General features: G+C 41.2%; 1 protein-coding gene across 34 annotated transcripts in view; it reads right to left on the bottom strand.

Moving 5' to 3' along the window:
- The window catches only part of KMT2C (lysine methyltransferase 2C), a 271,671-nt gene that overhangs the window by 160,346 nt on the left and 84,013 nt on the right, over window positions 1-27,312 (bottom strand). For 26 of the 34 annotated variants that reach the window (XM_082693396.1, XM_082693371.1, XM_082693402.1 and 23 more), the window contains 2 exons: window positions 7,753-7,894; window positions 1,933-2,133 (listed from right to left, as the gene is read on the bottom strand). In XM_082693396.1, coding sequence (XP_082549522.1) covers window positions 1,933-2,133; window positions 7,753-7,894 — 343 coding nt within the window. The remainder of the gene's footprint in view (window positions 1-1,932; window positions 2,134-7,752; window positions 7,895-27,312) is intronic. The other 8 variants (XM_082693382.1, XM_082693401.1, XM_082693385.1 and 5 more) reach the window with 1 other exon arrangement.

Here is a 27,312-nt window from a genome sequence, read left to right as displayed (position 1 = left end):
AGGGGGAAAAGTCTAACAGCTCATCTATAAAGATTGATGTCTTGTTCTAAGATATTTCCTTTATACCAGTATTTCATGGGGGAGACAGGTATAAAAACTAACGCAATGACTAACCAGTCTATTACTAACCAATTCCTAACCACCAGCTTAATAAGTTTCACCTTCAGGTTCTGCAACCAGTTTTTACGTATGCACCGTATCAGTAAGACACGGGTGGCAACCCTAAGGATGACAGCAGCCCAACTTAGGAAAGACCATCAGGAAAACACAGCTGATATACACACTCCCAGAATTTAAGTCTAAAACAAAAGAGGAAAAGAATCTCTAATTACATATTCTTAAAATGTAATGTCACCAAAAGAGGAAAAATTCTTTTTAAAACCTCTTGTTCATATTAAAAACAAAAACACGTTTATTTGGTTTCTATTCATCAGGAATATATTTTGTAACTATTTAAAATCATTACCAAATTAAGTTGTTTACCCCTAAATGAATTCCAAATCTTATTAATGTGTTTTTTCTTCCTAACATCCATTAACTGTCTTGTTATCATTACTTAATACATCGATAAACAGTAAGTGTATGTAAAGACTAAACCAAGGCTCCTTTTTACATAATTATCTCAGCCCATAAAAGTTTTCACTAAAAATTAACTCAGCTTATAAAATAAGTAAACCAAGTCCAACTGTATTTCCCAGAATACTGTTTACATAATTGCTGTTATTCAAAGGCAGAACATGAGGATATGAGATATTAGCTGGTCCAGTCCATTAGATCTGCTAATTACTGATGAATACTGAAGTTTGCTAGACTTCTGATGTATTTATTAGGATGTGAGCACTTGACTGATAACAAAAAGCTCTTCTATATGATCTAGCTCTGGTCTTTCAAACGTCAAGACCCGCAACGTAGTACTTCTAAACTTCCTTAAGCTGTTCCACCTTAAATTTTTTAAAAAGACTTTCTTTCTTGTTATTGTTTCATTTCCTACTTCAGGGCTTCAAGGCATTGGCAGGAGTCCAAAAGAATGAGCCAATCAAATAAGTACAACACAACAATACTTTAGTACTTAAATCTGGATAAAAGCCAGATAAGCACTTGGATGATTACATCATCACCCTCAAGGGGCAGAGCCAGTTAGCCTTCCAAGCTAAATTAATTTTACACTTTCTCATCAACTACAGAAACTTCTATACCCTCAACTACCAGAGCCAAAGCCACATATTAAGATGGCCTTTAAACAAAACTCAGCAACATCTTAAAAAAATTTTTTGACTCCAAAATTAAACATATTAGAGAGAAGTTTCAGGTAACTATCATGTTGATGAATACAGACACACATATATAGTTATACAAATACCTTAGTAAATTATTACTTCATTAAAAAAGAAGAGATTCTTCAACTGTAGAAAGGAAAATTGGAGCATATAATTACTTAGAAAGTTAACCTTGTATTATAACAGTTTATAGGACAGCTCAATATTCTCTGAACCATTAAAATAACTAAATAACAAATTAAGAACATGAGTAGAGAAACCCATCTTGGTTTTGTCATTGTGTTAGGTTACATTCTTACAAACAATCAAAAACTTATTCAAAGAACGAAAGACAGGCTTCACTGATCCGTTTTACCTTCTTTCCATAAACTCCTTCTAGGTTAATGTTAGGTTCCTTGAAGTTTTTTTTAAAACATTAGCTTTTGCGATCACACTGATTTTAATATACAATTAACACACTTTTTTTTTTTACACAAGAAATTTTGAGGAAAGGAGTGCTTTATGAGGGATTTTAATGGTGAGGCATAAAGCACTCGACGAATGGGGAAAAACATGAGAAATTACTCAGTAACAACCCCATTTATATGTTCCCTGAGATGAAAACGAATTATAGATAGCCTTACTGCATTCCAAGCATTTATTCAAAATTGCTTACTTTCTCTGTCCTCTTTGTTTTCGTGGTGCTGAGTTTTGCATTTTCTCACAGGTTCCACTGCTGTTGTCATCAATGTCCTTCTTGTTAGAAGGCTGGCTTTTCCACGGCAAGATAAACCCAGGCGTTACTCTAAATTGCTTTAAGTCTCCTTGTCCTAAGGAACTTTTTTCACCACAGTAACAAAAAGCGCAGAGCTGTTCACTGGTCAAAATGAAAAGAAAACCAGAATGTGAAAGTAGGTTTATCCAACTATTTTTAAAGTGACAGATTATAGATACGTGTGCTTTAAAATTAAATATTACGACTTTAGGGCGAGGTAAGCTGGAGTACATATAGGCCATAAGAACAATTAAGTTTAATAATCAATTACACATTTGCAACTCATAGCATGACTTTTTAAAGCAGCAGACCCCACAAAATCAAAAAACTTGAGCTCATACTTAGAAAAATAATTTTATTTTCATCTAATTCAAGAAAATGGAAGTAATAAAGCAAGTAAGGCTGAGGCTAGGAAAGAGGGATGGGTTTAATGCCACTGGGCGACATGTGGGTTCTTGAAAACGTGTGGTTTTCAAATTTTTTTAAGCACTTGACGGACCACTCCTTATGCATGACGTAGATACGAAACACACAGGAACAAACACCGAGACATAAAAACGTCGATTTAAGTGCTTGCTGGAGTAAGAAGTCCGAGATGAGGGGCGTGTGAGAAAGTTCAACAGAGGGGAAGAGGGATAGTAGGTGGGGCACAGGCGACAGTAGGGCAAGGAGACCACTGCCCGTGACGCACTGCGATGGCAAAAGCACATCAGGCATATGTCAAGACTCGGAGAACTACACAACACAAAGAACGAGCCCTAGTGTGAACTATGGTGATCAGTTAATAATAACATACCAATACCAGTTCACCGATTGTAACAAACGTACCAGACCAAGGCACAGAACTAATAAAGGAGAAAGTTCGGGAAGGAGGGCAGGCTGAGAAGGGGACTCCTGCACCCACTGCGCAATTTTTCTGAAAACCTGAATTTATTGTGAGCAATAACATCTACTAACTACAATAAAATTAAAAAGTTAAAAGACAAAAACAATATATGCTTATGGAACAGATGTTTAACAAGGGACCTCAGAAAGAACAGAATTAGAAGGTCTGCTCCTTGAAAGGGGAGCCTCCTACACTGCTGGTGGGAACGCAAGCTGGTGCAGCCACTCTGGCAAACAGCATGGAGGTTCCTCAAAAACTCAAAAACAGAGCTACCCCATGACCCCACAATCACACTCCTGGGTATTTACCCAAAGAATACAAAAACACTAACTCAAAGGGACACATGCACTCCCTACGTTTACTGCAGCATTATTTACAACAGCCACGACACGGACGCAGCCAAGTGTCCGTTGAGTGGCGAATGGGTAAGTAAGGTGTGGTGTATATACAATTCCCATTTTATGTATCAGCCATAAAAACAATGAGTTGCCATTCGCAACAACGTGAGGGGGAGCGAGAGAGAATTCTGCTAAGCGAAACAAGTCAGAGAAAGACAAACACCGTATGATTTCACTCACGGGGAATTTTGTCGTTTGGGGGGCTTTTTGTTTTTTAAAGATCACATACATCTTTGACTTTTTATTATGGATATTTTTGAACAAAGACACAAAAGTAGAACAACAGTTAACAAATGCTCATGAACCCGTTCTTCAGCTTAGCCTGTCAGAAGCCCTTTGTTTTTCTCATCTTATCTACCACCCCTTATTTCATTTTTGATGGAATATTTTATTTTATTCAAGTATTTTTTTAATTCCAGTTAATAAAAGTGCAATAGTAGTTAGAGGCGCAGAACCTAGTGGGTGCTCACCAGGACGTGTGCCCTCCCTACCACCCGGTCACCTACTTCAGCCAGCCCCACACGCACCTCCCCTGGGGAGCCCTCGCTTTGTTCTCTCGAGTTAAGCATCTGTTTGGTGGTTTGTGTCACTCTCTTCCTTTTCACTTTGCTGATATGTGGAATTGAAGAAACAAAACAGAAGAACATGGAAGAAAGCAGCAAACCAGAAAACAAACTCTCAACTACAGGGAGGGGAGACGGGGAGACAGGTGACAGGGATGGCGGAGGCACCTGCTGTGATGAGCTCTGGTGCTGCCGCGACGTGACGAGTCACTGAACTGAACAACTGAGACCCAAATACGCTGTATTTTAACAAACTGGAACTTAACTAAAAATTTTTTTTAAATACCAGAAGAAAGAAAAACAGTATTTCTTAACTTTAAAAAAAATTACATTTCACTCATTATGGATTTTTCTACATTGATTTTAAATTTCTTATAATGCTGTTTTAGGGGCCTCTCAGGTGGCTCCGTGAGTCAAGCAGCTCACTCTTGATTTCAGCTCAGGTCATGACCTCAGGGCTGTGCCCCCCTTTGGGCTCAGCACTCAGAGAGGAGTCGACTTGAGACTCTCTCCCTCGGTCCCTCCCCTACTCTCTTAAATAAATAAAAGCTTTTAAAAAATAAATTGTTTTAAAGTATACTTTTTAAAAAAGATTTTATTTATTCATTTCAGAGAGAGAGAGAGAGAGGCAGAGAGAGCATAAGCAGCGGGAGAGGCGGAGGGAGAAGCAGACCCCTGCTGAGCTGGGAGCCCGACATGGGGCTTGATCCCAGGACTCTGAGATCTGATCCAAGCCGAAGGCGGACATTTACCTGACTGAGCCACCGAGGTGTCCCTTGAAGTACTGACAGTAAATATCTTCACCTTCAATGTCATAGCCAAAACCATCACTCAAATGTGACAGTGAGTAAAAGTAATCCCAGGCTTGTAAAAGCACAGGAATTTTGCCACACAACAGATCCACAATGAAAATAATTTTAAGGAAGGACTCAGATCACTAAAGAATTGGGAAAGGTTTCAAGAGATGGAAGAAGTAAGGACAGTCATCTAGACATCTCAGACTGGCTTATTGATTTTGTATGTGGGACAAAGGGAATTTCTGTCTTCACTTTGGGCACAGAAAGCTGCAAAGAGCACTGCTCCCACCCTCAGAGCAAAATCTCGCCAGACAATTTACAAGTTCACTTTCCTTTAATGCATCAGATTGCAGAAGTCACACGGCAACCAATTCACCTCCAACTGAAGGAGAGGCACTCCCAGGAAGAGATGACACACAAGCATTTGCTTAATCTGGGGAAGAGGCCACGGTATGTCATGCAAGCAGCTTAAGAAGAATTAAGTGAAAAATTTTCACCAAGTGCTAAAGTCCAAGTGTGAGATAGTGTGAGAATACAGAGTATCTGGGACCACAGACACCAATGCACGCATCATCTCTCTGTGCACCACTCCAGAGGCCCAGGCACAGCACTGGGAGCACGGCGACGCACGGCGACAGGTTTGCACAATGTGCTGGTCATGACACAAGGCCTGCAGAGTGGAACAGCAGCAGTATGGGGAAGGCCCAGAGGGCACAAAAGCCTTAGGCTTGTGAGAGAAGGACAGGAAAAATCGCCACCTGCGACGGTGAAGACCAAGTGCAGACGGAGGAACAGTGAGGGGTCAGGGGGCTTTAACCCCAGAGGAGAAGTAAGACTGTGCCCTGGACTCAGGCCGCCACAGGTCTCCCACAGCCGGCATAACGGGGGGTCACACCCCTGGGAACCAGGAGGCACACTGCCTTGCTAAGAGCCGAGCTCAGCCGGAAGGAGAGCAGCTCCGGGACTGCACGTGCTGACCGCGCCCCTCACACACCACCGGCGAGAAGGCAGAACAGCACAACCACACACGCAACACGCTTTGGCACTTTCTTTTCCAATTACCTTTCTCCCAGCCTTGGGATTTACCCAAGGGAAATAAAAACCCTATGTTCGCACCAAAACCTGTGAGTGAATATTTATACCAACTGTATTCATCATTGCCCCAAACTGGGAACTGCCCAAGTATTCCTGAACTAGGAAACGGACAAGCCGCGGTAGGAGCCTCCATATAACCGAGGCCCGCTCAGCAACAGAGCGGAGGCGGACTGACGCCCACACTAACGCCGCCGAGGAGAGGCCGGGGGTAAAAACGGCGTCAGCTAAGGAAAAAAGGAGAGACTCAAAAGAACACATACTCTACACTTCCATTTCATTGTTATTGCAAAAGCAAAACAACAGGGGCCTACAGACCAGGGGCTGCCGAGGGCGAGGGCGGAAGTTGGAAGTCAGGGCTGACAACAAACAGGCATCAGGGACTTTCTCAGCACGGCGGGCGGCTCTTTAACTCGTGCTGGCTGTGGTCACTGTGTACAGCTGTCGCCTCACAGAATGGCTGATTTTCACTGCATAGAAGTTAAACCTCAATTTTCAAAATTGGGAGTTAGTGGGCCAAGACAAGGGAAACAGAAGTAGGAAGAATCTATCTACAATAACTTCAGCATGAGATACTGGATGAGAGATGCAGAGAGATACGAAAGTATGATAAAGCACTTACATTGTTAAGACTAAGAAACCAATTGGAATGTAAGCGTGAATTCTTTCAAAGTTAAATTCAATAGGGTAAAGAGATATGAGGTTTGGGTTTTAAGGGAAACAATCTTAAAAAAACAAAATATAATATATAATCTACAGAAAATAATTATCAATCCAACAGAAAACAGAAAGAAGTACTGCCTTCACAGAACTCACATGATATCGATAATTAAATCATCAAATGAATTGAAAAATAACAAGTGCTACTAAGAAAAATAAAGCAGGGGGATGTCTGGGTGGCTCAGTTGGTCAAGTGTCTGCCTCTAGCTCAGGTCATGATCTCAGGGTCCTGGGATCAGGCCCCACATTGGGCTCAGTGGGGTGTCTGCTTCTCCCTCTCCATCTGCCCATCCCCACTGCTCATGTTCTCTCTCAAGTAAATAAATAAAATCTTTTAAAAAAGAAAGAAAGGAAGGAAGTAAAGAAAGAAAAAACAAAAGAAAAGAAAAGAAAAATAAAGCAGTAGTGATGGGTAAAGTGTGTTGGGGACTATTTTATTTTTCACACTACTCTTTTATCTTGAGAATTTCAAACCTTCCCTGAAACGGGGAACACACTGTGCACGGGTGAGGTGTGTACTACACCTCCGAAGGGAGATGTCAAGCAGACAGACGGATGGGAAAGGTCAGCCCTGGAAATAGAAATATGGGGCTCATCACACAGACAACTTCGCCGTCACGTGCACGTGCACCCCCAGGGAGGGAGCAGAGATGAAGGTGTGCGTGCTGGAGACTTCCCGGAGGACCCCAACATTTTAAAAGCAGGGGATCTCTGCAGAAGCCAGCGAAAGATGAGGAAGCAGGGGTGTCAAAAGCAAAAGAAAGAAAACATTTCAAGAAGATGGGAGTATTCAACTGAGAGATGGTTTCATAGAGTTACTCATGTCTTTCAAATACGGTCTAAAAAACTCTGAGACTTCAAAGCTAAAGTATACACAGGAAGGTTATAACCTCCTCTATTTCTTTAGTTAAGGAATGAAGAAAGAGTAAGGAACAGGAGTATAAAAGTTTACAGGTAAGTATCAAAAATCAATCTTTACACTAAAAGCTAGGAGTTGTTTCTCTGGCTAGGACCAGCGTGCTGGTGATTCTGTCCTGCTCTGCGGAGAGGAGGGTGCAACATGCTAGTCTACGGGTCTGTTCTACAATCACCTAAGCTCACAGACACCCTTTACCTCAACACTACACAGAGGCATCAGCCATAAATCTAAAATTATTAAGTAATAAAATCCCTTCCGTATTTAAAAGCAAGCTTATACTCTGAATTCCCTCTCTAGCCAGCCCCCTGCCGCCACGCCTCCCCTCCAGCTGCACTCATTCTCTAACCTGATTCTGGCTTCCACACCGACGGAGACCAGGGAGCTCGCGGATTCCTCCGACACAGAGCGCTGAAGGGCCGGCACCGGCCGTCGGCTGCTGTCCGCTTCGGCTTCAGCATCCTCTTCCGCAGACTGCTCTTTGATTTCTGCTTAATAGTGAACAAGAGGATATAAAAAGTCATTTTCACGTTGAAATCCATCTTTGGTGAATTTACCTATAAAGAAGACATGGCACAGGCAGAAGATTCAAAGAGCAAGGGGCACACCTCACTAATACAGCAACAGTTTGTGTCCATAACAGGCTTTTCACTCTCTGTTGCAACGTGATCGTCGGAGGAACGTGCAACTCTGCCACTGTTCTTTTTGTGCACCTTACAATGGACTCAGCGGGGTTTCATCTTAGTAATAACTGTTAAGAACCTTATTTGTAGGGTCATAGCAGCTCATCTATAGAACAAATGTTCTTCAAAATGACTTGCTTAAAAAAAGGTTCTTCACAATTTGTAAATAAAACTATTGTTCACTTAAAACAATCATTACAGCCTTAATTAATAGTCATTCTAAAAGTAAATAATTGAAAAGAGCACATCTTGACTCCACCACCTTCTTCATTTACCCTCAAGACTCCAACCCCAAACACCTCACACGCCACACACACCTTCTTAGGAGGCAAGTCAACAAACGCCATCACAGAATGTCACGTGTCTCCTTAAGAACCATCTAGCCGCCGGCATCGCTGGACGAGAACAGGCACGACCCTCCACAGTGCCCTGATGCCATTCCACGCTCCGGTCGGTCCTTCCTTCCTAACTCAGAATTTACTCCCGGCTTTCCACACCACCACCCCAAACCGAAGAAACAAATACAAAGCACTTACAGTCCTTCAAACTCCTTCTCTCTTTCCTTCCTTTTCCCAATAAAATTCCTGAAATGGGACTCTGGAGGGGCCACACTCCGTGACCTTCCTAACGGGCAACCCCCCCTGCAATGCTGTTCCACCACCACTGAGAGCAAGAGAGAAATGCTTTCCTAACTTTTATAAGCAGGAGTGGTACTGGACTGCTACAGGCTTCAGAGTCATCACGACCTGCCCTGGAGTTCCGGTTGTAGTAACTACTGTCTATGGGATTTCTGTAAAGTCATCTGAAATTCGCCATCATTGGGGCGCCTGGGTGGCTCAGTCAGTTAAACGTCTGCCTTCAGCTCAGGTCATGATCCCAGGGTCCAGGGATCGAGCCCCACGTCGGGCTCCCTGCTCAACGGGAAGCCTGCTTCTCCCTTTCCCACTCCCCCTGCTTGTGTTCCCTCTCTGTCTCTCTCTAGCAAATAAATAAAATCTTAAAATAAAAAATTTCTTCAATAAAATTCTCCTTCTCACCTGCAAAACCAAAAGCCACCATGTATCTCCCAAGGTTGCTAATGAAAATTAAATAATCCAGTGTCTGTGTCTTCAGCCGGTTTCTTTTAGAACTCTAAATGTGGGAATAGCCCTTGGAGTGTCCTTCATGTGCTCTTTCTTCTTCTTCTTCTTCTTCTTCTTCTTCTTCTTTTTCTTCTTCTTCTTCTTCTTCTTTTTTGAAGATTTTATGTGACAGAGAGAGACACTGAGGGAGCCTGACATGGAGCTTGATCCCAGAACCCTGGGATCATGACCTGAGCTGAAGGCAGATGTTTAACCGACTGAGCTACCCAGGCGCCCCTGCTCTTTCTCCTTGAAGCACTTAATGATTATCCAGGTTTTAAGAGTTTCTGGACTTCATGGTCATCCGCTGACACTTTATGGTGTGGTGTGGTATGGTGTGGTGACTTCATGGTCATCCGCTAACACTTGCAGCCCTGGCTCCTGGCCTGAGTTTCAGACCATGCTTCAAGTGCATTCGGGACATACCCAGCAGCTGGAACACTAAATTCCACACCAAATTTTATCTCACGTCTCTCAGATCAGCTCTCCAATCTGACTTTACCATTTTTGTGACTATCAAAGTCTGCTAAATTCATAATGAAGTTAGGTAAGTGTTTTGACAAATAACTTTGAGAACTATTAATTGTTCAGTTAGAAAAACTATAAATAATTATAAGTCTTGTCAAATCATGAAATGAATGATGAAATAATGCATCAGACAGACAGTTTTCGTTCTCCTATTTAAAATAACATTGTTTTTTCTTAAATTGAAATAGTAAAGTTGACCATAAATCAAGTGCTTGTGGGCCTATCAATCATGTCCGTCCTGTCTACCCCAGCCACAAAACTGAGACAGAGTACCTAGAATCAAATCTATAAATATGAAGTACACTTGTATCAAATGATTATAAAAAGATTTGCAAACTTTACTATTAAAATATGAAACTGCTACACAACAAAAGCTATCATGAACAAAATGAAAAAGTACATCATGGATTGAAAAAAAAAATACATGGATTTGGTCCATAAATGGGCACTCAAATCTAGAACACGCACAGAACTTTACATCATGAAATCTGAACAAGGCACATGACCCTGCAGAAAAATGGACAAAGGATAAACTCCGGAACTTCTTAGAGACTGATTTTCTCAACCTTCTTTGTAGCAAGTCGTGGCAAGTTCTCACCAATACAGGAGGACCAAAACTGATCACGCAACCGAGGAAGGGATCTGCCACAGCCCGTCACGTTTCCTCTTTCCTACAGACAGGAACAGACACACCAGCAACCCAGATGCAGTGCTGCAGATGAGGACACCGTTCTCGTGAAAGGCAGAAAAAAGGATGAAAGGAGCCTAGGTCCATAAACCACCACCGGGAGCAAAGATGACTGATCCTCTCACTGTCAGAAAGAGTGCATGACAAAAAGATGAATCTGTTTTATTTACACCACTGCTATATTCTGGGGTCTCTGTTTACAGCATTTTAACCCATGCCCCAACTAACACAGGAGAGGGAACTGCCGTAACAAACACTTAAAATGTGGGCTGGTGACTTGGCAATAAGAACAGTAACACTGTAGTTTGGAAATCAACTGACCTTTTTTATACTGTATCAAAATATTTGGTAGACCTGTGACCTGCTATAACTTGGAAAGCAGACCAGGTACCTCCAGAGCCTATAAGTCTAGGGAAAGCATCTGGAAAGACCCCAAAGTTATTCTGTGTTGCCTGCCCTCTAATTGCTTTTATAACCAAAGACAGAAAGTAACGTGGTTCTACCACAAAGACCCCCTCCATTATATTCAAAACACTATAAAATGACCATATATATGAAAACGTCTTCCAGGAAGCATTTCATTTCTATCCAGAGATGCTCTGAGTCCAGGTTGGATATGCTCTTTTCGTACCACTCCTATTACTAGGTAATAAGGAAGGGTGAAAAGTCAAGACAAGCGAAGTCCTAAGAAGAGTACCTGAAAAGCTTATAGATCCTGAGCCCCATGGGCCAGAGTCATGTGCCAGTACAGTGCTCTCAGAGCACTCTTCTCCCAAGGGCCAGCTCTGTTTCGCCTCTACCACTGAACTGCAAGCCCTCGGTCAGGCACAGCCCGTCCCTTCTCTGCTTTCTGCTGCCATCTACCACTTACGGTCTTTCGTCAAAGTTCTTCTCCAGGCAAACTGTAGCACACTCCCAACTATGCTCTTTTTTTTTTTTTTAAAGACTTTATTTATTTATTTGACAGAGATCACAAATAGGCAGAGAGGGAGCAGGGGAGCAGGCTCCCCGCTGAGCAGAGCAGAGAGCCGGATTCAGGGGCTCCATCCAGGACCCTGAGACCATGACCTGAGCCGAAGGCAGAGGCTTAACCCACTGAGCCACCCAGGTGCCCCCCAACTACGTGCTTATTTTTATCTCCCTCAAAAGAAAAATACCTAACACTTTCAATATTTTTAGGAGCTTTTTTGCTTGCTTATAACTAAGGGGAAACCAGCAGGAAGACCATCTCTCTCCGTGTCTGCTCGGTGTCTCTCTCTCCCTCTTCCTTTCTCAAATTAGATCGGAAGGAGATGACAAGGTTAAACACAAATGTTAACGCTAGGCTGGTAGGTATTCGGGTACACAACTTTTAGAAATTAGGCTCCCTGCATTTCAGAGGGGCAAAAAACGATTCAGACTCAAGAGCGGTTTTTTTTCCGAATGGCTCTGGAACAGGCCTGATCTACAAGGACCGTCAGTGGTCTAAGGCTGGCTTCCCGAGCTCGCCCTGTTCTGTACGCTTCCAGCGATCACTGCTACCGGGTCTGCCCATGATCCTACCGTGGATCTGCTAAAAACAGAGTAGGGACTGCTGGGTTTGGGCTGGATTTTTTGTGTGGATTTTGTTTTAGTCATTTGTTTTTTAAGGAATAAGGAAAAATAAAGAGGAATCTTATGACCGCTTCCTAGGGAGCAGCTCCAGCCACAAAATAAAAACAGAAAAAAAGTATCCCTAATTATGTGAAACTATACATAACGACAGAACCTATCTTTTCTAATTGTCACTCTTTGTCTAGCAGAATAAATTAGATCTTACTATCTGTCAAAGTCGAGCCGGAACAATTAAACTAATGTTTATGTCTCTCTCTTCTCCCAGCCCCAGTCTTCACAGAAGAAACAGACTGCTCTGGTTGAAAATGATGTCATGCGATCGTCCAACCAGAGATGTCAACCAGAAATGCTCTGGTGAAAAGACTAAACTCACGGACAACCAAGTCAAGAGTTCTGGCGCCAGACGTTGCTTATCCACAGTTTATTACCAAAAATGCACTCCTGTGCCTGTGCTAAAACCACAGAAGCTAGCCATTCCACCAATAAAACAGCCCAGGCTCGGCTACTCTGCCACTCTGCGCAGTTTTTGCCTTTCCTGGCATTCTGTTCGTTGAAACAGTCTAAAATAATGAAACGGGAGTAAGCAGCACATTTTACATTTAAAAAAATTTCCATGTTATATTTTTCTTTGATATAAAATAATCCATGTAACTTTCTCCTTACTCTGACCTTGACCTAAAATAAAGGCAATGCTACTTGGTCACAAAATTTTTTAAAGCATGGAGAGCCGGCGCCGACCACAGGGATGACAGGATTTTCCCGGCGGCCCCACCTGTGCTGGGTCTTGAACCACTAGGTGGCACCTGTGCAGAGGGAATGCTGCCCGGGAGTCCTGCCTGGAGTCAGGACGCTCCTGGGGGGGAGCCAGGTGCCCCGCACACCTCTGCGGTTGCGGCAGCAAGTCAGCTCTGACCCCTGTCCCTACACAAGACCACTCCGCCCACGACTTACTCAAGACTCCCGAACAGTTGCTTCAGGGAATGTACAGCCAAGGCTGGTTCAGCTTGGGGCGTTCGTTAAAATCAAAGGCTTCGAATCAGATGGCCCAGAATCTGCATTTGCAAGCGGCGGGAGCCCGGCCAGGCCATTCTAGCTCATCAGTTTCAGTTCGTTAATCATTTAAAAGGTGGCGAATACCCCCGAGTAGGAAATGGTCTTCACGACGAAGAGAGATACTACACGCACAGCACGCAGCCCAATGCCCGAAGTACACGGGACGAGCTGGCCTGCGGCCGCTGGCCTCAGTCTCTACATCCACACGTGACATTCTAGCGACTTCCCCGGCCAGCCGGGTAGCGCCCACGGAGACACCAAACTCCTGATGTCCCATCACACACTACGACAACAAACCCAGGAGAGTCGTCAGAACAAAGAGAACACTGACGGAGCCGCTTCGGGCTCCTTGCTGAGGAGCTTTACTTTAAATGCTTCAGAATGATTTTTACAAACAAAACTCTGAGCAACTACCGTGTACCACATTCTACTCAAAGAGCACCCGCTTCTGTGACAGAGTCAGGATTTCCATCCCCCACATCTAGTCAGGAACGGAGGAGCGACAGACAGCACAGCTGTCCTGACGGACGCACAGGTGTGACGAGAGCCGAGGGCAGAGGTGGGAGAAGAACTCTGGAAGGCTCCAGAAAGGCATTAAAAGCCCAACAAAAACGGAAAGGACAGAGAGAGGTGTGCGCCGCAGAGTTCTCTCGTTTAATTCTTCTCTTTCAAAAAAGAACAGTAACAGCTGACACATCCTCCTGTGCGAGACAAGGACACTCAACTCGGGAAGGAGCCGGAGGCGGAGATCACAGGCGACCGGGCAGCCGTGGGGACCATCAGGCCCGACCAGCCGCACCCCGCACCCCAGCCCGCAGGGAGGCTCGGCCCTGCCCCCGCGGCTGCCCCACGGTCTCTCAGAGCACCGAGGCTTTGGGAAGAGATGAACGTTAAAGGGAAACGTTCATATTTTACTAGCACCGTGTTACGAGGAATCATTTGTTGAATATGAAGAATATGAAATGAAAACTGAAAACACAGCGTATTTCTGTTTATTTTTAAAGCTGTGCTGAGACAGATTATGGCATAAAGAGAGCATTTACCTCACGGCCAAGTTCATGGAAATAATACACTTTGATTTTGGACAATTAAGAAATGATTTCCCTCAAAGGTTAAGTCATTCTTTGTATATATCCTAAAAATATATTGAGTCAAGTCACCAACCTCACAGAACAGACTGTTAGATGTCAGAAATACTCCTGAGCCTGCTTATGGCCACTCTTATTAATACATAACACATTCTTCAAAGCACCTATATTTCAATGAACTTTTAAAAATTTATTTCTTGGGGCGCCTGGGTGGCTCAGTGGGTTAAGCCTCTGCCTTCAGCTCAGGTCATGATCCCAGGGTCCTGGGATGGAGCCCCGCATCACGCTCTCTGCCCAGCAGGGAGCCTGCTTCCTCCTCTCTCTGCCTGCCTCTCTGTGTACTTGTGATCTCTGTCAAATAAATAAATAAATAAAATCTTTAAAAAAAAAAAAAGTATATTTCTTTATGGGCAACCTGGGTGGCTCAGGTCACGATCTCAGGGTCCTAATCTGGCTCTGTGCTAAGCATGGAGTCTGCCTGAGATTCATGCTCTTTCTCCCTCTACCCCACTCCCCACCCAAAAATATTAAAAAATAAAATAATTTTTTAAATATATTTACTTACTCAGGTGTTCTAGGATCTTGGGAGGGAAAAATTCATCTTTATTTTTTTGTAACCTTTGAAATTCAGAATCCTAAAAACTCATTTCATTATGAATATATGTACATATAGACTGATACAGCAACAACTATGTCTGTCACCAACAGAAAGCAGGTGATTTCTAATCACATTCAGCATTTGCAGATTACCATTCCACAATATCATTTACCCTCATCACAACTTGAACATTATAGCAATTATTAAAATTATATTAGAATTTATAATTTAAGTGTAAATTTTTGAAAAACATTATGAAATTACAAATTTGGCTTTTTACTATTTTGGTAATATTTCAACATAATCTTTTATCTTCGCAATCTTATGTATTTTATTTTATTCATTTAAAAACATTATCCGGAAAAGAGCCTGGCAAAGGTGCCAATGACACCCCCCAGACAAGGGACTCTAAAGAAACAGGCACAGTATCTGTTCTACAAACCATTTGGAGCAGAATCTGGATGACGCCCAATAACTGCTCCATTAATTACATGTGATGTAATTAATATCAAGCAAGCAGACAAATCTTATTGTGTACATATACATAAAGAATCACAAAAAGCACAGAGAAAAACATACAAAATATTTTAAACAGGCTAGTATTTACTAATTATTTTAGTGAACACCAGCACTCATTGTCTACTTCTTATCCAAATGCCTGCTCTGTGCTTTAGTCAAACATTAAATAGAATAAAAATTATTTCTCTCTCCTAACTTCCTTCATTCCACAGAATGGTGATGCCTTTCATGCTTCCTTTATCCTAAGACGACAAAACAAAACATAGCTAAGAAACTGTATCATCACGCCCTTTCCTTCTTTTGAACAGCAGTGGTCAAAATAAGCCTGCGTTCTGACAATTCTATTTTACATTGCGTTTGTATGTATCCACATGTATCTACTACTTCCGAAATGTGTTGAACAGCTAAAGAATTAGCACTATATTAGAAACAGCTACCCTATCTTTATTCACTAAACTATGTAAAATATTGACACTAATAATGTGAAGATAGTCACTACCTTCACAGAGCCATGTAAATATTTAAAAAGTAAGCAACCGAAAATACACAAAAATGTGAAATACTGGTTTTCTCTTGGAGTTAGCACTTTAAGGATAACTTAGTCTCTTTATACTTATCCACTGTTCAATACATTTTCACAAATATGCATCACTGTTATAATTTTAATGTGACTTTTAGAAATTCAGTACAAAATGATTAAGACTAAAAGTCCAACAGCTATCAAGAGCAAAGAAGACACTGATGTTAATTAAAATAGTAATTGTTAGGCTGTCTGGGTGGCTCAGTCATTAAGCTGCTGCCTTCGGCTCAGGTCGTGATCCCAGGATCCTGGGATTGAGCCCCACATCAGGTTCCCTGCTCAGCAGAGAGCCTGCTTCTCCTCTCCCTCTGCCTGCTACTCTGCCTACTTGTGTGCGCTTTCTCTCTTTGTCAAATAAATATATAAAATCTTTTAAAAAATGAATAGTAATTGTTAAAATTCAACTGCTCTCTGGATGTTTTATTCAGTTATTAAAAGGGTTTTGTTTAATTTTCTATTTTTTTTATTAATGGATATTCATTATCTGCAATTAATACAAGAAACGAGGGGCACCTGGGTGGCACAGCTGGTTAAGCGCTGGGCACCTGGTTTCATTTCAGGTAGTGACCTCAAGGTTGCAGGACTGAGCCCTACATCCGGCCCTGCACTCAGTGCAGAGTTTGCTTGCGACTCTCTCTCTCCCTCTCCCTTTATCCCTCTCCTCCATGTGGTCCATGCTCCCACTCTATCAAATAAATAAAATCTTTAAAAAAAAGGAAAAAATACAAGAAACTAAAATAAAACCAATGAGTTACAACATGTATCTTCACCATATAATAGTTATGTACAGCAACCTTAATCTTCTAAGCCTTATCTTTATTTAGGCCTAAAAATTCCATGCAGAGAATACAAAAAGACTACTTAAAGAAAATCTTCATGGCTAACTTTCAGTACATGCTTACTATGTCCTAGGCAATGCTGTAAGTGATTAACATGTGTTTACTCACGGAAACTTTACAACAACTATATGAAGACAGCTTCTAAGTCTGGGATTTTACACAAGTTATTAAGTTAGTCTGTTACTCTAGATGCTGGCGGAAAACACAGACTCCTGGATCAAAGACAAAGACTCCTGGATACACTGCCCAACAAGTAACATGAACATGAGGATATTGAGTCAGTTCCTCTGTGGCCCCTAAGTCTTATGGGGGCCACACCATGAGCCCAAATGAATGCCTGTACTTGCAATGAACTGCGTCACAAGGAAGGAAAAAAGAGTACAGGGAACCCACTGCTTTTATAATAAGCATTAAATATGTCTGCTCCTTGTCCCAGAGGGAGACAGTGCCTCATTCTTTTTTTTTTTTTTAAGATTTTATTTATTCATCTGTCAGAGAGAGAGAGCACGCCAACCGACTAAGTCACCCAGGCCTCCCAACAGTACTTCATTCTTCAAGGCTACTCACTGCAACAGAATCCTGAGAAATGGCCCAGATAAGGACCAGTCACTCTTAGCATATACAAGAAGATAGGTGAAGTGCAAGAGACCAAGGGGGCATATCTCCCAATAGCAGCTACTATCAACATCTCCACCTTACAGATGAGAAAGCAAGGTAAGAGAACAAGGAAATTGGCTCAAGAATACAATTAGTAGAAGGGCACCTGGCTGTCTCAGTCCGTAGAGCACGCAATGCCTGACCTCGGGGTTGTAAGTTCAAGCCCCACACAAGGAGGAGGTGTAGAGATTTCTTTAAAATAAAATTAAAAGAAAAATACAATTCGTAGGGGAGTCTGGATTCCAACACAAGCAGTCTGGCTCCTCCAGAGTTGAAACTGCTAACCTCTACTGAGTGGAAGCGTGTGAAGAGTGTGAGCTGAAGAAATTTAAAAAGAAAAAAAAAGGACCTGCAGAACTACAAACGAGAGGACCTGCATGAAGCAACAACTCTGAAAATGAGGTTAGGGTGTAGACGACGTATTGCAGAAAACACACTGAAACATCTAAAAACAGCAGAAGTGATAGTGGAGGATGAGCAACAGTCCAATGTGCATGCGCACTACTACCTGACAGAGAAAACTAAAGGGAAAAAATATTCAAAGATTCTAAGGAAGAAGACATTCCAGAAACAAAGGCAGGACCAAACCTGTGGATTTAATCTGCAGATCAAAGCAGCAGAAAGAATGAGCTGCCCGCCTGCCCCAGCCCTTCACAGAAGCAGGTAAACAGTGAAGGAGCAGATGAAGGATCTTTACGACACCATCTACAAGTGGGGCTATGCAGTGACATCACAGTTGCCTTTTTTGGCAACTTCTTTGCCTCTGCCCGTAAAGCCATCATTTTGCTCCCCTTCTTATCTCAAGGAGTGAGCTCTATTATACTAGGATTCCACACACTATCTTACTTTTGAAACGGACTTGGTTAGAGACAGACATAGGATCTAAATAAACTGGTGCTAGAATTGTTTAGCTGATACACATGCACGCTGGACAAGAAATAATGTAGCACCCAAGACTGCAGGCAACCATCTTCCATCAAGGGGAGCTTCCATCATTCCAGCCACAGAATGAAGCTGAGAAAGAAAGAAAGAAAGAGGGGGGGGGGGGAGAAAGAAAGAAAGAAAGAAAGAAAGAAAGAAAGAAAGAAAGAAAATGAATATGAACAGAAGGAAGGAAAAGAAACACACACAAAGAAAGAAGAAAGGAAAAGAAAAGAAAAGTGCAGAGAGATGCAGTGAACCAAGCACTTTGTGACATGAGTAAGGGTGAATTAGGTCAACTTAAACCCATCTAACCTCTGAATCTGATAGTGTTATGGCCCGCAGATTTCCTTCTTGTAGTTTGAGTTACTGTATGTTATTTTAATAACAACATACTAGCTGACTAAATATAACAAACGAATATCAAGTTTCAGATCCTACGTAAGGGGACAAAGTGACTATACTTCATTCTACTCAGTGCCCAGAAAAATTTACATAAGCCAAATACTACGATTCAAAGAAAACTCCAGAGAGTATCTATGTCCACTAACAGCAGACTAGGTAATTTGGATGAACCTTCCCAGTGAAGACAAGTAAGAAAGCTGAGAGCATAATTTAAAAGTAAACAAGTCTTAAAAGCAACCAAAAACCTAACAAGGTAGTGAGGAATGACAGAGGAAGCGCTCCTCTCATGGAGAGAAGCCATGAGTAAGGTGAAAGGTGAGCCTAGCACCCAGGGCTGCACTTCCCATGGGGGCGTCAGTTTTGACCTTCAGAAGACTTGTAGATGGTCCTAGAAGTTGACAACCACCAGGGAATGTGGGCTCAGGACTGGCAGGAGCCCCAAAGGGCTGGACATGAAGAGGAGGACGGAACCAGAAACAAAACGGCGTTTGCAAGGACTGCTGCACAGCTTTGCATGGCATGCCTCGAACAAAAGCAGAGCCCTGAAACCGAACGGAGGTGGTCCTAGATTATTAGTGCCCTTGAGGTACCTGGGGGGCAAAAAAATCAGAGCTAAACTATCTTTGGAAGAAAAAAACATCAACTTACTTCCATAGATAAACCGTCAAACACATTGTCCAGTGCACAGACACAGGCAATCAGTTACAACAGCAGACAGGACAGCACTAGCAACAAGCAGAAACAGTGGAACCAGAAGGCTCCAGACACTGGCCTGATCCAACAAAAACTCTATGCCAGTTTTATTTACTATGTTGAATATAATAAAACCAGGCATTAAAATCTTTAGGAGGGAACTAGAAATCATAAAAAGTGATTTCCGCAATTTGAAAGATAATAGTAAAGAAAATTTAAAATATATTTATCAAAGAGAGAGAGGGGGAGAGAGCGAGCACAGGCAGACAGAATGGCAGGCAGAGGCAGAGGGAGAAGCAGGCTCCCTGCTGAGCAAGGAGCCCGATGTGGGACTCGATCCCAGGACGCTGGGATCATGACCTGAGCCGAAGGCAGCTGCTTAACCAACTGAGCCACCCAGGCGTCCCTAGAAAATTTAAAATATAATAAATGGACTCGATTCATATGTTTAATAGCAGACTAGACAATGCCAAAAGGGGAGACAGGTAAACTGGAACATCTATCTAGAATGCATCTAAATAAATCTGTCTAAAATGGAGAACAGAGGGACAAGAGGACTAAAAAAATACAATAATGAAAGTAAATGGCAACAAACAGTGATATGGTCTAATGAGCATTTAATTAGAAGAAAGAAAGAATGGGGCAAAAGCAGTATTGGAATATATAACAGCCGAGAATTTTCCAAAACCAAAGAAGATTTCAAGAAATCTACAATTCTAAAATTTCCGAAGTGTATAAAACCAATTATATAATAAAATTAAAAATTAGTTACAAAAATAAAGAGAAAATCCATACAAATACTTGGAAATTTTATTAACTTTCTCAAACACCTCATAAGTCAAAAAGAAGGCTCAAAAAAACTGAAAACCATTTAGAAAATAAGGAATAATAAAAATAATTAATATCCCAACCTAGGGAAAACACTACAAATCATGTTAAAGGACATATCAGCTTAAGCCCTTTTTTGGGTTTAGTAAGCAATGAGAACTGATTAAATATTTACTCCGTAAGTTAGAAAAGATACCCACAAAAATTCCTACAGCTAACCTGGTAACAAGTAAATGAAATTCAGCAACATTGCAGAGAGCAAGGCAAACATACAAAAATAAATCATATTTGTAGACATTAGCAATGTACAAATAAAAACCATTTTAAATGTACCATTTACATTAGCTCCCCCCCATGAAATAATTGGTGTAACTAAGAAAATATGCAGAGGATCTATATTTAAAAATTATAAAACACCAATGAAAGAATCAGAGAAGTCCCAAATAGAGACACATGGCCAAGTTCATGGAATGGAAGACTCAGCACAGTAAAGATGTCAATTCTTGAGGCACCTGGGTGCCTCAGTGGGTTAAGCATCTGTCTTTGGCTCAGTCATGATCCCAGGGTCCTGGGACTAAGCCGCGCATCCAGGTCCCTGCTCAGTGGAGAGCCTGCTTCTTCTTCTTCTCCCTTTCCCTCTGCCTACCACTCTGCCTACTTGTGACCTCTCTCTCTCACAAATAAATAAAATCTTAAAAAAAAAAAAAAAAAAGATGTCAATTATTCCTAGACTGATCTACAGGCTTAACAAAATTTCAATTAAAACCCCAGCAGGATTACCTTTTTTTAAAATAAGTTGATTCTAAAATTGATACAAAAAAAAAAAAGAAAAGAAAAAAATGGCTAAAATAGTTTTGAAAAAGAATAATAAAATTGGTAGACTGACACTTATATAAATCTATTTCTACACGAAAACCTAGACTGTTCATAGTTCTTTGGATAGCCAAAAACTGGAAATCACCCAAACGTCCTTCGGCAGGTGTGGCACAAGGATACGAAATACTATCACTCAGCCCGAAGAAGGAACAGTCTATACTGACACATGCAACAACGACCTGGATGACACTCAGACGTATGAAACCGAATTAAAGAAACCAGTCTGACAAGATTACACTTCGTATGATTTCATTTAGAATTTTTTAAAAGATCTAGAATTTTTTTAAATTGCGCTCGAATCCACAACCTCAAGATCCAGAGTTGCATGTTCCACTGACTGACTTCGTTTATAGGGGATTCTCCGACACAAAATTGACAGTGAGGGAGAACAAAGCAGTGGATGCCAGGGTTTGGGGGAGGGGATAAGATATGACTTTAGAGATAGCACAGGGGTGCCTAGGTGGCACAGTTGATTAAGTGTCCAATTCTTGGATACTTCAGATCAGGTCGCGATCTCAGGGTCATAGATCAAGCCCCATATTGGACTCCACACTTAGCAGAGTCTGCTTAAGACTCTTTCTCCTTCTGTCCCTCCCCCCCACCACACTCTGTTTCTCTCTCTCTCTCTTTCTCAAATAAATAAATCTTAAAAATAAAAATAGGGGCATCTGGGTGGCTCAGTCATTCAGCATCTGCCTTTTGGCTCAGGTTATGATCCCAGAGTCCTAGGACTGAGCCGCTCACCAGGCTGCTCAGTGGGAAGCCTGCTTCTCCCTCACCCACTCCCCCTGTTTGTGTTCCTGCTCTCGCTGTGTCTCTGTCAAAAAAAAACAAAAAAAAAAATTTTTTAATTAAATAAGTAAAAATAAAAATAAAATAACACAAAAGAGGTTTGGTGGTAATAGAAAAAAGAAAAATCAAAACAAAGCAAAATAAAAACTGCTCAGAGTTTTTAGTAATAAGCTCTGCTTCCAGATCTACTAGACTTGTTCAGAAATAAAATTTAAATATCATATCTAGACCTACAGGTAAAATGCAATATCCACTAAACATCTCTCCCCATTGGGGGCACCTGGGTGGCTCAGTGGGTTAAAGCCTCTGCCTTCAGCTCAGGTCATGATCCCAGGGTCCTGGGATCGAGCCCCGCATTGGGCTCTGCTCCACAGGAAGCCTGCTTCCTCCTCTCTCTGCCTGCCTCTCCGCCTACTTGTGATCTGTCTGTCAAATAAATAAATAAAACCTAAAAAAAAAATCTCTCTTCATTGAAGTAAGATACAAACACTTCTGGATATGTAAAAAGCTCTAGAGAAACAGGCTTAGTGAAGTCTAAGGAACAGGGCAGAATTTCTGAAAACGGGGCTGTGTAGGTATTCACAAAGAAGAGGTGATTCTTATCAAAAGTCTTGGGTAACTGAGAGACAGCACGAAGTGAAAGCCAAGACACAAGCATGCACTCAGTTTGAGTATCTTCTTCGTTTATGAGAAATGAGGTCCTCTGGGCAAGCCTCAAGTCTAGTATGAGGTAAAAGCTCTGGATAAAACTGCTGCCAATGTGCTGAAGGAGTCCGTTAACGTAATGTTAATTAAAATATGGAAGGAAGGATTCAAGCAAACATGCACTGACCCTTTAGATTCTTGAGAATGGAACTGATGTATCAAGGATAATTTGAGAGAAGTTCCCTCCAAATTTTGAAAAGTCTGTACGCCTCTAGAGAGACTAACAAATCAAGTCAAACTTCTAATAAAAAATGTAAAATTGGCAGAGTACAATGGTACCCACCAGGGGTAGGGGGAGGAGGGTGGAGATGGGGAGATATTGGCCAAAAGACACAAAGTTGCAGTTACACGGGACAAATAAGTCTGAAGATGAATGTAGCAACATGATGACTACAGTTAATAATACTGAGCTGAACACTAGAAATTTGCAGAGAGTAGACTGCAGATCAAAAGAAAGCAGGAGAAGTTACATTAATTTCGGACACAGCAGACTTCATACCAAATAAAAATACCAGGAACAAAGAGTGCCATTACCTAACGATAAAGGCATCAATTCTCCATAAAGACATATTAATCCTTTACATATATGCTCATAACAAAAGTGTCAAAATACATGAGGCAAAACTGATAGAACCACAGAGAAAATATATGAATCCACTATTATGTATCGGGATGTTAACACCCACCTATCAAAAAAGTACAGATCCAGCAAGCAGACAATTACTAATGACATGGCTGAACCCGACACAACCATCAATCAACGGGATAGAATGGACATCCATAGACTACTTCACCCAATGACAGCAGAATCCACATTCTTCTTCAGATCACATGGAACATTCATCAACAGACCACATTCTGGGCCATAAAGCAAATTTAAAATAATATAAATACAATGTCTGCCCTCAAACCACAAAGAAATTAAACCAGAAATCAGTAATAGAAAGATGGTCAGAAAATTCAAAAATATTTGGAAGTTAAACAACACACTTTCTTTTTGTTTTTAATTTTATTTATTTAATAAATTAAGCTCCATGCCCATAACCCCAACATCGAGTCACACGCTCTACCAACTGAGCCAGCCAGAAACCCCCTAAACAAACACATTTCTTCTTCTTCTTCTTTTTCTTTTTAAGATTTTACTTATTTATTTAACAAATAGAGTAGGAGAACAAGCAGGCATAGCAGTAGAGGGAGAGGGGAAAGCAGACTCCCCGCTGAACAGGGAGCCCCGGGCACTTAACCGCCTTAACCAGGCGCCCCAAACAACAAACTTCTAAATAACACGTGAATCAAGAAATTTCAAGAGAAATTTTTAAAAATTTTGAACTAAATGATAATGGAAACACAGCTTATCAAAATTTGTGTGATGCAGTGAAAGCTGCACTTTGACAGAAATTTATACCACTGAGTGTATATATATTAGAAAACAAGATCTAAAAGCAATCCATCAAACTAGAAAAAGAGAAGCTAATTAAATGCAAAGTAAGCAGAAAAAAAGGTAACAAAAATTACAGCAGAAATTAATGAAATTTAAAATGGGAAATCAATGGAGAAAAATAATGAAACCAAAAGCTGCTTCTCTGAAAAGATCAATAAAATCAGTAAGCCTCTAGACAGGTTTATTGAAAGAAAAAAAGGGAGAGAATACAAATTATTAGTATCAGAAATTAAAGAAGGGATATCACTATAAGACCTATGGATATTAAAAGGACAATAATGAAGGAATACAATTAACAATTCTATACCCACAAATTTGGTAACTTAGATAAACTTCTTTGAAAAACACAATTTGCAGGGGCACTTGGGTAGATCAGCTGGTTAAGGGTCCAACTCCTGATTTCGGCTCAGATCATGATTTCCGGGTTGTAAGATCAAGCCCACATCAGGCTTCATGTTGAGCATGGAGCCTGCCTGAGATTTTCTCTCTCCCCCTTCCAGGCCTCCCCCTGTTTGCACTCACTGTCTCCCAACAAAAAAAAAAAAAAAAAATTGGTGGGGGGTGCGCCTGGGTGGCTCAGTGGGTTAAAGCCCCTGCCTTCAGCTCAGGTCAGGATCCCAGGGTCCCAGGATCAAGCCCTACATTGGGCTCTCCGCTCAGCAGGGAGCTTGCTTCCCTTCCTCTCTGCCTATTTGTGATCTCTGTCAAATAAATAAATCTTTAAAAAAACTTTTTTTTAATTAAAATACAAAGAAGACGACACAACTTGCTAACACTCACCACAAGAAGAAAGAGACAATCGGAATACCCCTATACCTGTTCAAGGAGTTGAATCAATAATTAATAACCTTCTAAACCAGAAAGCTCCTGGCCCAGACAACTTCACTGGTGAATTCTAGCAATCACTTAAAGAAAACACTAACTCTCAACAATCTCTTCTGGAAGACAGAAGCAGAGGGAATACTTCCCAACTCACTCTATGAGAACAGCATTACCACCCTCAAGCCAAAAACCAAAGACATTACAAGAAAACAAAACAAAACAACAAAAACTATAGATGAGTATTTCAAGAACATAAATGCAAAAACCCTCAACAAAATTTTACCAAAGTGAATCCAAAAATGTATAAAAAGCTTTATACACCACAACCAAGTAGGATTTCTGGAGTATGCAAGACTTGTTCAACATTTGAAAATTAATTAATGTAATCCATTACACTGATAGGCTAAAAAAGAAAAATCATATAATCCTATCTGGAGATACAAAGAAAGTATTGACAAAATCTGACACCCATTCATGATAAAAAATTACTCTCAGTAAACCAGAACTTCCTTAACTTGATAAAGACTATCTACAAAAAAGCCCCTACAGCCAACATCATACTTAACGGTGAGAAACTAGAAGCGTTCCCACTAAGATCAGAAATAAGGCAAGGACGTCAGTCTTTCGCCACTCCTTTTCAACTTTGTAAATGAAGTTTTTTCCAATTACTGAAATAAGACCAGAACAGGAAATAAAAGGCATACTGATTGGAAAGGAAGAAACAAAACTGTCTTTGTTCACAGATGTTACAATCACCTATGCAGAAAATCCAAAAGGATATACAAAAACAAAAATCAAAAAAAAAAAACCGTGGAACTAATAGACAATTGTAACAAGGTTGCAAGATATAAGGTTAATATACAAAGTCAATCATTCTCTTATGTATCAGCAATGAACAAGCAGAATATGAATTTTTAAAAAACCATTTAAAATTAGCATTTCAAGGCACCTGGGTGGCTCAGTGGGTTAAAGCCTCTGCCTTTGGCTCAGGTCCTGATCTCAGGGGTCGTGCGATCAAGCCCCGCATCCTGCTCTCTGCTCAGCGGGGAGCTTGCTTCTCTTCCTCTCTCTCTGCCTGCCTCTCTGCCTACTTGTGATCTCTGTCTGTCAAATAAATAAATAAAATCTTAAAAAAAAAAAGACTGTATAATTCTGACAAAAGAATAAATAGATCAATAGTATAGTTTAGAGAAGCCAAAAATAACCCCAAGTAAGTACTTAACTGGTCATTGAAACAAGGCAAAAAGGCAATATAATGGAGAAAAAAATAGTATTTTTGAACAAATGATGCTGGAATTGAACATGCACGCACACACACACACACACCAATGCCGACACAGACCATATCCTCACAGAAATTAACAAAGTAAATGTGAAATGCAAAATTATAAAGTTCTTAGAACTTAAAAGAAAATCTAGATGACCTGGGGTTTACCAGTGACTATTTATTTATTTATTTATTTATTTATTTATTTATTTATTTATTTTAAAGATTTTATTTCTTTATTTGACAGACACACAGAGAAAGAGGAACACAGCAGGGGCAGTGGGAGAGGGAGAAGCAGGCTTCCTGCTGAGCAAGGAGCCTGATGCGGGGCTCAATCCTAGAACCCTGGGATCATGATCCGAGCTGAAGGCAGCTGCTTAACAACCGAACCACCCAGGTGCCCCTAGCAGTGACTTTTTCGATACAACGCCAAACTCATGATTCATCAAAGAAACAACTGATCAACTACACTTCATTAAAATTTAAAGTTTCTACTCTGCTTAAAACATTGTCAACAGAACAAAAACGTAAGCCACAGAGTAGGAGAAAATACTTGCAAAAGACACATCTGAAGGGCGTCTGGGTGGCTCAGTGGTTCATCATCAGCCTTCGCCTCAGGTCATGATTCCAGAGACCTGAGGTCGAGTCCTGCATCAGGCTCCCTGCTCAGCAGGAAGCCTGCTTCTCCCTCTCCTGCTCCCCCTGCTAGTGTTCCCTCTCATGCTGTGTCTCTTTCTGTCAAATAAATAAATAAAATATTTTTTTTAAAAGACACATGTGATTAAGGACTGTTATCCAAAATACACAAAGAACTCTTAAAACTCAACAATAAGAAAACTAACCACCTGGTGACTCCTCACCAAAGATACACAGATGGCAAATAACCACACAAGAAGATGTTCCACATGATACGTTATCAGGGAAATGTAATCTAAAATAATGATATGCTACCACACACTTACTAGAATGGCCAAAGGGTGACTCAGTCATTAAGCTTCTGCCTTTGGTTCAGGTCATGATCCCAGGGTTCTGGGGTTGAGCCCCGAGTCCAGCTCCCTGCTCAGTGGGAGCCTGCTCCTCCCTCTCCCTCCACTCCCCCTGCTTGCGTTCTCTCTCTTGCTGTGTCTCTGTCAAATAAATAAATAAAATCTTAAAAAAAAAAAAAAAAAAAGAATGGCTAGTATAAGGAACACTGAGGACACCAAATGCTGA

This window comes from Mustela nivalis (genome assembly GCF_964662115.1).
Source record: "Mustela nivalis genome assembly, chromosome: 12".
In the NCBI taxonomy this organism is placed as follows: Eukaryota; Metazoa; Chordata; class Mammalia; order Carnivora; family Mustelidae; genus Mustela; species Mustela nivalis.
Note: the sequence above shows the minus strand (reverse complement) of the source record. Positions and strands in the feature narration are given on the sequence as shown.